The sequence below is a fragment of the Mytilus californianus genome, unplaced genomic scaffold, assembly GCF_021869535.1.
Source record: "Mytilus californianus isolate M0D057914Y unplaced genomic scaffold, xbMytCali1.0.p SCAF_3, whole genome shotgun sequence".
NCBI classification, from domain to species: Eukaryota; Metazoa; Mollusca; class Bivalvia; order Mytilida; family Mytilidae; genus Mytilus; species Mytilus californianus.
In genome coordinates this window covers 79973284-79988521 of record NW_026262679.1, presented here as the reverse complement: position 1 = coordinate 79988521, position 15238 = coordinate 79973284, and the positions used below count along the sequence as shown (strand labels likewise).

At 32.2% G+C, this 15238-nt stretch overlaps 1 protein-coding gene across 1 annotated transcript in view; it reads right to left on the bottom strand.

The window, feature by feature from the left end:
* Nucleotides 1-4060: 4060 nt before the first annotated feature.
* LOC127735154 (peroxidasin homolog) overlaps nt 4061-15238 on the bottom strand; it is a 30694-nt gene continuing 19516 nt past the window's right edge. The window contains exons 7-12 of the mRNA XM_052245251.1: nt 13809-13942; nt 12799-12903; nt 11279-11374; nt 7127-7835; nt 5476-5754; nt 4061-5142 (exon numbers count right to left, since the gene is read on the bottom strand). Coding sequence (XP_052101211.1) covers nt 4947-5142; nt 5476-5754; nt 7127-7835; nt 11279-11374; nt 12799-12903; nt 13809-13942 — 1519 coding nt within the window. The 3' untranslated portion in view covers nt 4061-4946. The remainder of the gene's footprint in view (nt 5143-5475; nt 5755-7126; nt 7836-11278; nt 11375-12798; nt 12904-13808; nt 13943-15238) is intronic.

Here is a 15238-nt window from a genome sequence, read left to right as displayed (position 1 = left end):
GAGGGATTGTGCCTGATATTCATATGATGAAGACATAATCTTTCAATCAGTTTAATTGAGGTATGGAGCTGGCATGTCAATAACTGCTAGTAGTCTGTTGTTATTTATGTATTATTGTCATTTTGTTTATTTTCTTTTGTTTCCTATTCTTACATCGGAATCGGACTTCTTTTAAACTGAGTTTTACTGTGCGTACTGTTGTGCGTTTTTTTTTCTACATTGGCTAGAGGTATAGGGGGAGGGTTGAGATCTCAAAAAACATGTTTAACCCCGCCGCAGGAGGCTCTGGTCTTTGTTAGTCTTGTATCATTTTTAATTTTAGTTTCTTGTGTATAATTTGGTGTTTAGTATGACGTCCATTATCACTGAACTAGTATACATATTTGTTTAGGGGCCAGCTGAAGGACGCCTCCGGGTATTGGAGTTTCTCGCTGCATTGAAGACGCATTGGTGGCCTTCGGCTGTTGTCTGCTCTATGGTCGGGTTGTTGTCTCTTTGACACATTCCCCATTTCCATTCTCAATTTTAAATCTTTCTTATTATTATTTCAAAAGGATCATATTAAAGCTTATAGATTGTTTATATCATTGTTTATTATATATTCCATTCAATTCAAAATTTATTGTCAATCGAAAATAGTACAGGGGCGGATTAAGTGATTTTGTTGGGGCCAGGGGGGGGGGGGGGGCTTGGCTGGTCCAAATCCTCTCTTAGTAGAATATTTGTGGTATATTGCATTTAACTTCTGTCCTTTTCTTTTCTTAACCCTATTTTTAAAACTTCAGGTCTCGCCACTGTAATATATATAAATCATAAACTATTATTTACTGTAAAAAATATTGTAGCATGAAATGATGTTGAAAAGATTATGAGTCCTCTGTTCTCGGTTCAAAAGACTGTTTTACAAAGAAAATTAAATTGAAAAGTTAAATTTGACCAACATAGTAATATGTTTTGATACTTATGAATTAGGAATATTTTATATAATATTGCCTTTCGCTAAATTACAGTTACAAACTAGAAAAAAAATCGTTTTTAAGCCCAAAAATGCTTTCTTTCTTATTCACATTTTCTTTGAAAAACCAGGACGTTTTAAATGTTAATCTCGAAAAAACACAGACAATGTAAAACACTGAATTATTAGTGAACTTCAAGGAAATTGTGAGTCGTTTGTGCTCAAAACATGTTTAGTATTCAGAATAAGATGAATAGTCATTAATAAAACTATGATATACGCGAAATAGCAGTAAACTGATCTGATCGCATGTAATATCACTCGGAAAAAACCTGATCTACACTCGAAAAAAGTGGATCGATTCATTCGAAAAACACGATCTTCGCCAGACACTATACCTACCTATGCATTTGTCTGCAAAGGATTGGATATTGGCTCTCTGCCTGTTCTTATGCCGGATTCGTAAATATTAAACTTCTTTTAATTTTTTAATGCTATTACGTTTTCCTTTACTTTGATTATCATTCTTTACAGATCGAAAAAAAACATGCTTATAATATATAATATTTATCTGTTTTTCACAAGTTAAGGAAGCGATGAATTAATTCACGCATACTCATTTTTAACATAAATTAATTGCTATATTTTAACACTTTTCTTTACCATGTGTACATGAAATATTAAAAATGAATTTAAAAAAATATTGTTTTGACAAAGTTACATACTGGATCTTAGCATTATAAATCTACTGCCAAGACAAAGAACATAAGCAGGATGTTTTAACTTTTCTGTTTTATAATCTGTTGGATTTTATAACACGTTTCTAAAATAGCTAAAAAAAATCCATCTTGTACTACTCACTTTATCAAAACAAATTTAGGTAATATTTTATAATGCATAATCTTACTTTAAATTTTGAAATAAAGGAAAAAACTCGTACTATTATAGTTTTGATACGATAGCGCACCAACAACGAAGAATATATGAACTGATAATGCAAATGCAAGCTGTAATTGTAATCTCTAACGTATTGCCGACATTAATAATTCAAAATTTTAAAAGTTCGAAAAAAGTTTTACATAAGCCGTTTTTATCAAAATATTTGATCTTCTAATGAGCCGAATGACTCAATTTATGGGTGGCATGGTCTGACTTCTTGATGCTTACATATTGCTTGATATTTGAAAAAGCAGCTTGTTATGTTCTTCTTTGCATGTAAAATAAGCAGATGAAGATGAAAGATACATGCCAAAGAGACAACAGCAAACAACCTTAAAGGACATCTAGCAATATAACCAAAACGGATGTCTGTGGATAAAGGCTCATCGTTGATTTTTTCGTAGCAAAGAACATTACAACCAGGGGCATTAGCTTCTTTTTCGCTTTGAGAGCACGGCTTTCTGCTGACTTGATTTTTTTCATCGTCGGTATCTGATGTGAGATCGTCTGAAAAAATATTTCTTGCCTATTCCACATCTGTGTTTGATCCTAGATATATCGTGGTGAATGTCAGAATTAAATTCAAACTGAACTTCGTACCCTTCAAACTTAAATTTATAAGAATGATCTGCTTTTAGCTTTTTCAAAATTTTATTAAATTTGCTTGCCGCTTCTTCTTTCAACTCGCGCTTTAAAATTCATATTCTGTTTTCTAAATAGTCCTTAAAAAGACCTAAAGTTGATTGAGCAACCTCTTTGGCTTGTTAATGCTCTTCATGAACTACTCATGATTCTCTACTGGTATTTGAAATAGTCTCTTCACTTTAAGAGTTTTCCATGCTAGATTGATTATACCAAAACGCAAGAAATTCCAAAAACCTCTTGCACACTTGACTGCAATGACTCGAATGCTTTTCACGACTTCTAAACAATCCGTGCATGAAATTCTACCCGTATTCTTTTATATCTGTCTGGGATAACATGATTTATTAATTAGTTGTAACTGGCTTTGAACTAGCTTTCAGTAACTAGATTAGAGTGCTTTGATTGCGTTGCTTTGTGTCTATTGTTTTAGGTTAGTTGTTTTGTGCCTCGTACGGTCACTACCGATCTTTTCAGTTAAGCCAATTACAACTGATGTTTACAGTTTGTTCATTTGTTACGCTGTTACACAATTGACCTAGGTTAGGGGAGGATTGAGCGCTCACACACATGTTTTAGCCCGCCACATTCTTTCTGTGCCTTTCCCAAGACCGGCGCTTGTAGTTCAGTGGTAGTCATTGGTACATGTCTGTCATATTTTTTTGGCGTAAATTATTTTGTTATATATTAGTCGTTAGTGTTCTCATTTGAATTGTTTCACATTTTTCATGTCCGGGGGGCTTTTATATCCGATTATACGGTATGGATTTTGCTCATTATTGAATAGCATGCGGTTGCCTTTGATTGCTAACATCCACTTTATTTGAACTCTGGTGGATAGTTGTTTATTGGCAATCACACCACATCTCCTTATTTCTATATATATCCAACCAAACAGACTTATCTATAAATACTATAAAAACACAACAAACTTGTATCAGTATATGTACAACTCTGATACATAAAGGTGTCTTATAATAAAGTAAGTTCCAACATATTACACGCTATCCATCTGTATATAAAATGTATTTTAATTATGTAATATTATGGATTTAAATAATATAGCTATATTTTAGAGGAATTTAGAATAAAAATTTAGTCAAAATTTCCCCGATCTTCACCCAGGACGGCCTCTATCACAGTACACTCCTAATGCATTTATTGGTAATTTGTTCTCGTCGTGAACATGCATGAAATATTTGCCACTAGACTTTAAGCAACCAACAATTAATTAATCAACTCTCTTGTAACACTTTATGTGTATGAGAGTTTACAATAAAGATTTAGAACTTGAAAAAAAAAAACTTGAACTTATAGGATAAAGACAAACAACAGTCCAAAGAACACTACATAGAAAACCAGACTTTGAGGAACACGAATCAAACCAGGAAATGTCTTAAACTCGGTTGCTTCGGAAGGGTCAGCAGTTCCTGTTTCTTACAATGTACACTGTACAACAGTGAAAGGCACTGAATGATTATCACAATCATGTTATCTCGGAAGTAACAAGAAAAATAAAATTACAGTTTTCATCATTTATACAGTTGATTTTATTTTTTAAATTGTTTGTTAAGTAATGTTCATAAAAATGAAATTAAGTGTACTTTGATAAGAAATAAGCTAAAGAAGAACTGAAAAAATTACTTAGCATACGAAAAAAAAAACAATTGACACAATACAAAACGAATAGGTATGTTACATAAATCATGATATCAAGCACTATGAAATAAAGTTTGGATTAAAACATTCAATTTGATTTATACTAGTAACAATTTTGAAACGTTTAGACTGATATAATTACTAAAGTTAAGTAGTATCACTCTTACATTTCGCTGTCAATCCAGCAATTGAGACCTACTCACACAACAGGCTAATATTCATTGTTAAGCATTTTTAAGGTTTTTCCTTGTCAAATCTTTCAGTGTGTTTCAAATATATCGGTCAGGTCACAATATGTTACCTGATAAATCTAACAAAGACCAAATGATATTTCCTTGCAAACAATACGTGTTCCTAGAATAATTTTTATCAATTACGTTCTTGACTAAAAGTTTAAAAAGTAAAAAATATATAAAACGTCAGAGAGCTTACAAACAAGAAGGGTTTTAATAGACCAATCAAAATTGTCTATGGTCAGCTTTTCCTGATGGAGTTACAATCATGTTTTAGCATACTTACATACTTTTAAAGTTTCACGTTAAAAAAATAACGTTTTAACGTTACACTTCTACAATTATGAAAATGGGTAACATTACCAAATGATTTACTTTACTAGAATTTTTTTAGAAGGGTTATCCTATTCTACTGTTTACAAGATGAAGAACCTAATGGCCATCTTGATGGTCATGAAAGTGATAGCATCCCCCATGTCAATGGCCACCGTAGTGACAGCAGCCTCCGTGTCCTTCGCCTAGTGACACTTGTTTTTGTATCTGAAATTGCATCCGTCACATTGTTTTCCGCATTCATTTGGTGGAGGATTATCACATGATCGGTATTGTTGTCTGGTACAACAATTACTGCAACAACTATCTTTCCAATCGCCCCATCCACCATTCTTAGGGAAACAGATATCGGGAAGGTCCGTGCAATTCATAAGCGGATTGCTGAAAATAGAAATTAAATGTCATTGGTTTCGATAGAAAGGAATTTACTTTGAGATATGCGCATGTGATCCCACATTTTATATTCTAGTATAACGAATGAATCTAATTAATGCACAGTGTTTGCAAAAAACCGAAAACAGTGAACATTGTCACTTAATAACTACAAATATGAGGAGATGCTAGAAACGTAATCAAGATCATTTCATTCAGCCATGTGTGGTTTTTCCTTCCTTTCTTTTTCTTTTATTTGTTAGTTTGTTAGTTTGTTTTCGTTTTTAGTTCAGGCGGGGTTCTATGCTTTTTTTTAAATACGAACTCTGAAGACTAACTTACCTTTCTGAAGGTTCTAAAAATACATCTAGTGGTATTTGTTCAATATTAGTATTTTCACATATTATCTTTGCCATTGTTATTGGACGGAAACCAACAAGTTCTTGTGGTGTAAATGGATGCGGATTCAGTGGAGTATTCCCCTCATAGAAGAATCTATCACCATATTTAAGAGCTCTAAACTGCAAAGCTAGTATACATGTAAATGTTGGTCCTAGTCTGCTGCCTGGTAAAGGATCTTCCGATATACCTCCAGGAAACAATTCTATATCACAAGTGAACCTATAAAAGGTAATATATATGTTGGTTGTTGATTATCAGGTACAAACAGAAGATATGGCATCAACGACAAAAGGTGTACAATATAGATAAGCAGCTGCTTGTACCAAAAACACGTGATACGCCCTTATAGTGTATATTTAAGCTCTTGTAATAACACAATGTGGTAAATAAAAGACATTTAAGGAGAAGCAAATGAAATGACGCTGTAGAAAAACATGTCTGAAGGTAGATGCTCTTAGGTGTATAAATATTTTGTCAAATACGACTATTAAAAGTTCCATAACTCTGGAATGACAAACCACAAAATTTTCAAAATCAAAAGCGAGTCAACAATAACAGTGTTAAGTTCAAAGCATACTAGTGCATGATATTTTAAAGAAAACCTTTTATTTATCTGAGCCAAAGTCGTACAACTCTAGAATGAAATTTCGGAATATTTTTGTTTTTATCACTTTTTTGTTATGTTCACCAATTATGTCAAATTTCAATCCAGGAACACTGAAGTGAGTGTGCGATATGTGAAAAAATGCCTTTATTTAAACGGTTAAAGTCCCAGTTTTCTGACGCATCAACGCCATTTTTTTCAAATTACAAAGGAGCTTTTCTCCATCAATCATAATGTTGTGTTAAATTACATGAAAATGGGTAAAAAATATTTGATTTATCGAACGAAGTGTTGACAGACGGACGGACAGACAATTATAAGCCATAATATGTCCTTCTTTGACGGGCGAATAAAAATACTAGCTATTATACTATAAGGGTAATTTGTAGTATCAATTGTATACATATATATATTTAAGTTCGTCTGAACCAGTGACAACTCTACGACAGATTTTATCCATCGGATCACCAGTGATGGTGATACAAGGCTGAAAACACATTCTGTATAATTCGTCTGAATAACAGCCCAACAATGTTAGATCTTTTTTCCGCAAATTTTTGTTCTTCCCTTGCCGGGATTTATAAATGATTATGTACACCATTCAATTTCCTTCGCAATTATAAGTCATCGTCATTTGTTTGATCAATGACACATGCAAATTCAAAATGGATTATAACCAACTGGAATCTTGCATAATTGGATCAATAAACAGAAATTTGTATTACAGTTGTATTTTTGATTATAACTGCACAAAAAGAATCCTGGTTGACAGTAAATTAAGGTATAATGTTTTAGTATCTTTTGTTCCTCTATAGGTAGTTTTTAACTACATTGTAATGCTTTGTCTTAGCTACCACTTCAGTCTTATGTTAGACGGATTTTTTATTTTTTTATTCTATTTGAATAAAACAGTTTACAATGATACCTTTATCAGGTTATTATTTTTCAGTTTTGAAAAATTTTGTTACTAATGGTTTAATTACTTACGCATAAGCTCTATTCAGCTTTGACGAGGCTCCTGCACTGTGATAAAAAAGACCCCCTTCTACACCTGGGTTAAAATTATTAGTTTCGACTGATTTCCCTGTGCACCAGTGTAGCCACGTTGTGTATGACGGAAGTCCATGATCACGACCACGCTGAATATTGAAAGCCGCCAAGTCCCCACCATTTCCTGCTATTGTTTCAAACAGTTTCCAAGTGACTTCTCTCGTTATCTTCTCGTCTATTTTTTGTGCTTTATTTTCATACATACCTCGTGTACAACGCTCTATACCATTAGGTTCGTATAATAAATCAGGTTTGTTCAAATGGACGTGAAGATCAAAAGCACTGTTAGGAAAGAAAAACTTATCTCTTATTAAACTATGTCCCATTCTATATGCTGCCGTTGAAAATGAACTTCGGATCATTGGTCGCACGCTTGGGTCATAGTCTGTGAAATATCCATCCGATAATGGTACCAGACCAAACTGTTCACGGATTTCTTCACTTAACAGTTTTGGTAAAAATTCATTATAGGTGATGTGTTGAATTTCTGCAGCAACGTAGCGTCTAGTTTCCTCAAAAATTTTTTGTCCAGTCCAGTTGTAACATTCGGGGCTATTTTTGAAATGCTGGGCAATTCGGTTGTGCTCTCTTACCCATATATTGTGTAGGGAACTAAGCGCGGGTTGTGTATTAACCCGCACATCACCTGTGACGTAGAGAAAAAAATAATATAAAAAGCTTGCGGAAAGAGTATTTTTTTTTGCATCAAGATAATCATTTTCTAGTACTCGATCATGTGCAATGTCTCATTGATTTAACCTGATATATTACAAATTAGAAAATGATAATTTTAAATTAGAAAATAAAATGAAATTTACTATTTCATTACATAAATATTTTATAATTGCATGCAGAATTCAGAATGCGAATGTATGCTTGTAGTTTTATAAGGATTTTGTGTATATATAAAAAAAAATATGGTATGATTGCCAATGAGACAAATCTCCACAAGATAGCCTTTATGTTTATACAAAGCCTTAATTACAAACAGAGAATCTTTTTACTGAATATAAATTTCCATTTCTATGGATTACTTTTCATATTCATATTGCGGAAAATCATACTAAAATAATACACGAAAAACCAATTTGACATCAACCATCGACAGCCGTTGAATTACAGGCTACTGCCTTAGAACAAACAAAGAACAAAGAATAAAGAATTGACCGGAGTTAAACATGTTTGTGAGGGCTCAACCCTTCCCTAACCTTGGGTAGTGGTGTAACACAAACTGTAAACATTAGAATTGAATTGGCTTGCTTAATCAAATTGACAAGAAGCACAAAACAACTAACACAAATATATAAGACACAAAGCACCTATCATTCGTAGCTACTGAAAGCTATAGATAAATCATGTTTTCCTAGACTTAAGTATCAATCAATACACATCCAACAAAACTTGGTATAATGACGACTTAAACAGTCAGAGAAAAGCATGACCTTGTGCAATGCCAAAATATAAATACATAGTATCGACAGGATGAAGACTATTCATGATAACAGAACATATTTTGTTACTAGTATGTTTTAATTTATGAAAATCATAGGATACTTCAAATTTGAAACAGAAGTTGAACATATATAATATACTAGTACTTGAATGGCCAATTTATACTAAAACAAAACACGTGTACATGGACTTTCTTTTAAAAAAATCCTTTATCTAATCAAAATTTTCAGAAATGTACTGCTATTGAATTATTGTCTTCCCGTACTCTAATTCCTCGATTGCTTTTCCGTATGCAGTGACCTTAACCACAAGACTTCTCGTTAGTATTTTGGGAACCGCAAAGCGCAAATGCGAGGGAAACCCATGATGAAAGAAAAGGTAAACAAACGTGAAAGTTAGATAGTGTAAATTTATTCTTAAAGAAAAAAAATTAATACACCAAATAATTTAACAACTGTTATGACAAAGTTTAATTAACAAATAGAAACGCAAGGAAAATAAAGAAACATCACTCTTTGCATGTCGATCCTCTCGCTTATTTCTCACGTGGTGCATGATTATTATTATGTGTTGATTTTTTTATTAAGGTGACGTTCGGTAAACGTCGGCAATCAAAGCAATTTAATTAGCAGGGAAAGTATTCACTTAATGAAATATTTTTGTCGTGTATATGAAATGGATTCGTAATAAATGTAAAAATTCGTGCAAAAAGGGCTTAGTTTAGCATATATACATACTTTTGTTCAATAATTTCCTTAACATTATAATTTTAAAAACTGGTTCCATATGACTTGAAAACAAATCAGTACCGATGCAGACAAAGACCTTATTACAGCTAAATTGATATCCTTTAAGAATAAGTTTATTTAAAGGATCAATGAGTTTACGTGGATCGTATCTAAATTGATGGGTTCTTTAAGAAAATCTTTGTAAAGATCAAAATGTGATATCCCATTTGTTGTAAAGTTTCTACAGGTTCATTCAAACTATAAATACAATCTTTGTATCTATTAAAGTTTTTAGTCATTTGTAGTAACGGAATTCAGGATTTAATCATTAATCTGGTATACAAGGATTACGTTTATTGAATTCTAAAACGTCAGTGCAGACACGGGCATAACGAATGAGTTTGAAAATATACACACAGTAAGAAGGGCAAAAGGAACATCACCGTCCAAATATAGGATAATAAAACATAGGGAACGCAAAATCGTCTGTTTTGTCGTAATTATTTTATATAGAGTTTCCCATGTGAAACTGAAATATCCAAATCTAGAAAAGGGACAGTTGTAGCTGTTTATTACTTAGATTTGTTTAAAATAAGTTATCTTTGGTAAATTTCCACAGTATAGTTAGAAAATTATTGAACATTAAAAGCAATATATAATTTAGCTAACGGTAAGTGTTATTAAATTTATCAATTAAATGAAATTTAGACATATCTTCAATGATTTTGCCAATTTTTAAGCATTTAATTTACCTTTGTGGTGCTTTATGATTGTCTTACTATTTTTATAATTATACCGCATTGTAGGCAACACAAAGAGTATTTGTAGTAGCGCCTCACCAGTTATTCAATTGGTTTTGTGGCAACTCCTGCATATGCCCATGAACCTTTAAATACATTTATAGTGGTATTCGGCGAATATCTAAAATGGACCGATGAAGGTGACACAAGGTGCCGTTTTATTGAGTTGAAAGAAACAAGTCATTCATGTAAAGGATAAAGACCTGATAGTAACTAGTAAGATAGGGGAAAAAACAGCAATACAAACTCTGTTCTTTTCATACAAGTATATCTCGGGACTATCATATCTTGCACATTTACCCAACACACAAAAGATTAATAAACTGTTTGGTTTTTTCAAACAAATTTTAAAGACAAATATACTAAGCTTTAAAGTATTCAGATCACAGTATCCACATACACTGTCAAATTATGGCATACATAAACAATTATACGTGGGATGATTGGTAGTTCCAGCTTTCTACACACACTGATTACAGTTAAAGAGTCTCGAATGTATGGAACAAAGAAGCAAAATACACTTCACAAACTCATGCAACAACAAAAATCTCAGACTATTAGATATTTTGAACTATGAAGAAAAGAAAAGTGTACGTTGTGAAAACTGGATTATTTGAAGAATAATAATTGATATTCAATAATAATGTTCGATATTAGAGATGTTATTGTTTTGAAATGATGTTGAAGTCGAATAGAAAGAGAATAACAAATGTATAGAACTTCAAGGTATGTTCACAAAAAAAATCCATTTTTTCATTTATACTTTTAGAAACAAGCTTATGTTTAACTATTTCTATTCAACACAACGTCAATTGACTGATATTCGCTTGTCTTGATGCATTCTCTTCGAAAAAAAATAGTTGGTTTGAACCAAATCTTACGACTTCAGACCCCACAATTGCGTACATGTTTAATATTTTCTATAGCTGCTCTTCAAAACACATAAATAAACAAAACATACAATTTTGAAATTATTCAAACTATTGATTCCTGGTAACAAGCCGCAATTTTTCACAGAGTGTATACCAGTGTTGCGACTTTTAAGATCAGTTCTGGTGTCTATTTGGACATGTATACAAATGCATGTTCGATAAAAAACTAAAACGTACCTGCTCTGAAACATGTCTGACCTACATCCGAGGTACAACTCAGAGTATTGTCGTCATCAAGAGGCAGCATATCATCCATCGAAACCATCATCATTCCTGTAATCATAAAAAAATGTTTCATATAAGTGAGCAAAGATATATCCCTTCACCCTCATACACTGACTGTATTTTAAGAGAAGGTTATCACATGCTAATGTGAATTCTAATCAGCACTCTGAAAATGAAAATTTATAACATATATACAATAGGTAAATCCTGCAATAGTGGTCGACTGGGATGAAGAGCTGGAAATTTGGTAGGCCACCGGGAAATGAGGATATTTACACATTCTGCACAGCCAAACTGAAGCTCCACTTTGGCAAGGGTTGTACTGCCGGTCGGAAGATGGCAGCGGTGTCCATATTTCTATACCCCTTGGGGTCCGCATCTGGTTAATTAAAAGCTGTGAATGGATATTGTCCATAAAACCCTTTCCTGATTTTACATTAGTTCAACTTTGTTTAAAAAGGATAATGACCCTATTCCTTTATTTATAAAGTGGGCCTAAAACGATTTTGATATTATCTGTAAATTATATCTTTACTGAAAGATTATGATAGAAGATCACCGACGAAAAAGCATTAAAAACGTAGAAAATCCTTTTATGCTTTACTTTAAGATTCATCTAATAACATCGAATTGTTTACTTTATACGTTTATAAAGGATTCCATCCGAAATAATATGCCGAATTCCTACATATATATCATCAAATGTCAGTGAGTATCATTGTTCATTGGCTTGTTAAGAAGGAGTATTACAATTAATGTTTGTTTTGCTCACACATTGTTGTCAATAAAATGGAAATCTATATGTTTGTCACACAAGTGAGAGGTTTAGCTAGCTATAAAACAGGTTTAAGCTACCATTTTTTACATAAGCAAATGACTGTACCAAGTAAGGAATATGACAGTTGTTTTCCATTCGGTTGATATGTTTGAGCTTTTGATTTTGCCATTTGATAAAAGACTTTCCGTTTTGAATTTTCCTTGGAGTTCGGTATTTTTGTTATTTTACTTTTTTATATACAATACCCGCTCTACTATGTGTTATGAAACTAGGAATTTTCTAATATTTAAAATTAATTTCAGCATGGTTGAAAGGTTTAGAGAAATTAATATATTTCCTCAAGGGGACCTGCAATTTCGGATATACTTTAATCCCTGGTTAAGAAGAAAATATGGATGGTAATGGAACCCAAGTAGATAAATCGCAAGTAGACAAGATAAAATTAAAGGTGCATAATGAAGTTTAAAACACAGTTATTGAGAGACGGAGAAGGAAAGATATACAACATATTTACTTCTGTATTAAAATTACATGTCTACTATGTGTATTACAGTCTATGCTAAGTCATTTTCGTTCACTGTTGGCAGGGATAATTATTATTTTTGCAAACCTCTGTTTATCCTGCTTGTTGGAAACACGGCTTAAACATGCTTTCAAAATATTTTTAAATGTATAACATTTATTCATATTTTACCATTATCAGTAGGGTCTTTCAATTCATTCAGTTCTTCAACAGTAGAACCATAAACACTAGAACCATCAATATAATGTGTCAGTTCATTAATCTGCTCACGATAACCTAAAATATTGCGTTAGTACTAAAGTAGGTACTTTTTCTGCAATCTCCTTTAATTTATTTAGTCTTCAACTACCAAGAATTGACTGCAATGCAGTATGATATGGTTTTTTTTTATCAGAGTCCATATTCATATGTTTAAGTATATCTCCATCTCAGTCACAACCCAGCATGAAAAAAGTTCTTTTGATAAATTGCCAATTGGTGAATATGTGACATAGCTGCAGATGGTACAATGGCACTGCATGGCAAGGTTGGTTAAATTTTGTTATTATTGACGAATGTTCTAAATGTTGTGTTTTTTGTATTGTTGACAGTTGTTTCTGAGTAGTGTATATAATTGTTGTTGACAGTTTTGACGAATATAATTGTCATTTTTGAAAGTTGTTGCTCAGTAAAGAGTTGGATGTGTTATTATTGCCAGTGTTTAAGAGTAGTTTATGATTGTTGATCTGTTAGCCTGTTTATATTATATTTTAGGTATTTATACGTCTTGAAAGAAAAATGTATTTGCTTAGAGGTAAGCATCTAAGTGTTGCTTATTAGCTAACGGGCATTTGAAGAAAAATCTAGATATATTGTTTACATCAGAAACGTCATTATTGAATGAATTAACATTTTTTTAGATGATTGGGCTCCATGCCATTTTTTGTCTCCGGCTTGACGATAATGCAGAAGCTTTCTTACTCCTATGAAAGTGTTAAATACTTAAACGAGTGTGTAAAGATGAACAGAGAAAAATGTTACACTACAATTCATTGATATGTGTATTAATGGATCAATTCTAATAATTATTTGACATCAATTGATTTTTCACAAATAATGCATTGTCACAATACTGTTAAATATAGATATTTTTCTCTTCTCAAGGTTTGATTTGCAGGATTAATATTATTATACAAACTTACCTAAATTGCAACCAAGGTCACATGCCGCTACAGATCTGACAAAATTTATGCATCTCCTATTAGTTCCTAATATTACCCGATGGTAAGGGTCGTCACCAGGTATAGTGAATGGAAAGCAATCTGAATTGTTTTGTCTACAATGCATAATGGTTGTAAGGATTACTTTATAAAAAATAACTATTTAGTTTTTTTTAATGATAAACAAGTAGATGTACAGTACTGAAACGATTACAGTTTCGAAAACTTGAGGACAATATCTGACCTTGACAACCCTAAAAACGACAAACAGATGTGTATGTGTAGTTTAAAATATAAGCATACGTGTCATCTTTAATTTCTTACTGCGTTGGATGGATATTGTGGATTAAGCTTCACCAGGAATCCTCAGAGACAAAGTCTTAACAGCAAAGTGCAGGATATATATTTTGAGTTATATAAATTACATGATGACTGTAAAGATCTGGAATAGTCAAAACCATTTAAGTCAACTTTTTATTAAAGAGGGGTTAGTCTCTTAGCGTTTGTACGATTCACCGAATTTTTCTGCTAAGAATGATAGAAAAAAAACCCATTTATTCTATGTGCATATTATCCCTTAATTCGTAAAGAAAACAAAATCAAAATAAAGCCAGTCACTATATAAATAACACATAGCTGAGAGGGTGATAGAGCAGATTGTTACCCCGAGAAAACATTGTCAACTGAAGATATCTGTCTCTTGTTATTTTTTGCTTGAAGATTTGAATGAAGGTCAATTTTGATATTAACATTCGAAATAAAAAAGAACAATATACCTTCATGACTTACTTTGTGGGATATTTAAATTAAAGTTTGTCATGTTATAGGTAAAATCACAAAATGTCTCATTTCAATACTTTTTGAATTTTCAAACGAAAACAGATAGTTTCGATCGACTTTTTTTGTAAGGCGATCCTCAGTACATAGGCATTTGAGTTAGTCCCTTTTTCAATTTTTTCTTCTAAGTTTGAGATAACATTCTTGAAGCAGTACACACTCGATTGCAAAAAACAAAAATGGGGTTCCATGTGCTTATATTTCAACTAAAAGCAATAACCCTACTGTTTAAAAATTAATACTTGAGGTCACATTTTTCATGTTGGTGCTAACTAACGTCGCGACTATATTCTTGATGCAACATCGTCATACAGTCATTCCCGCCATGTATCATATAATTTACGAATCATTTTCTTTAATTGGTATTTATTGATGATTTAAAAGATATCCTGTAAATATTTGCCCTCAGCTAAATGTCCGATGCCGTGATCGCAATTATTTGTAAGCTATTATTCCATGAGAAAAAAGTTAAACAACGGAAAAATAAAGTTGATTGCATTCATTTTACAAAATAACAAAAATGTGAATGTAATTACATTTATAGAACTAAAATATAAAGTAAAAATAGGTAATAA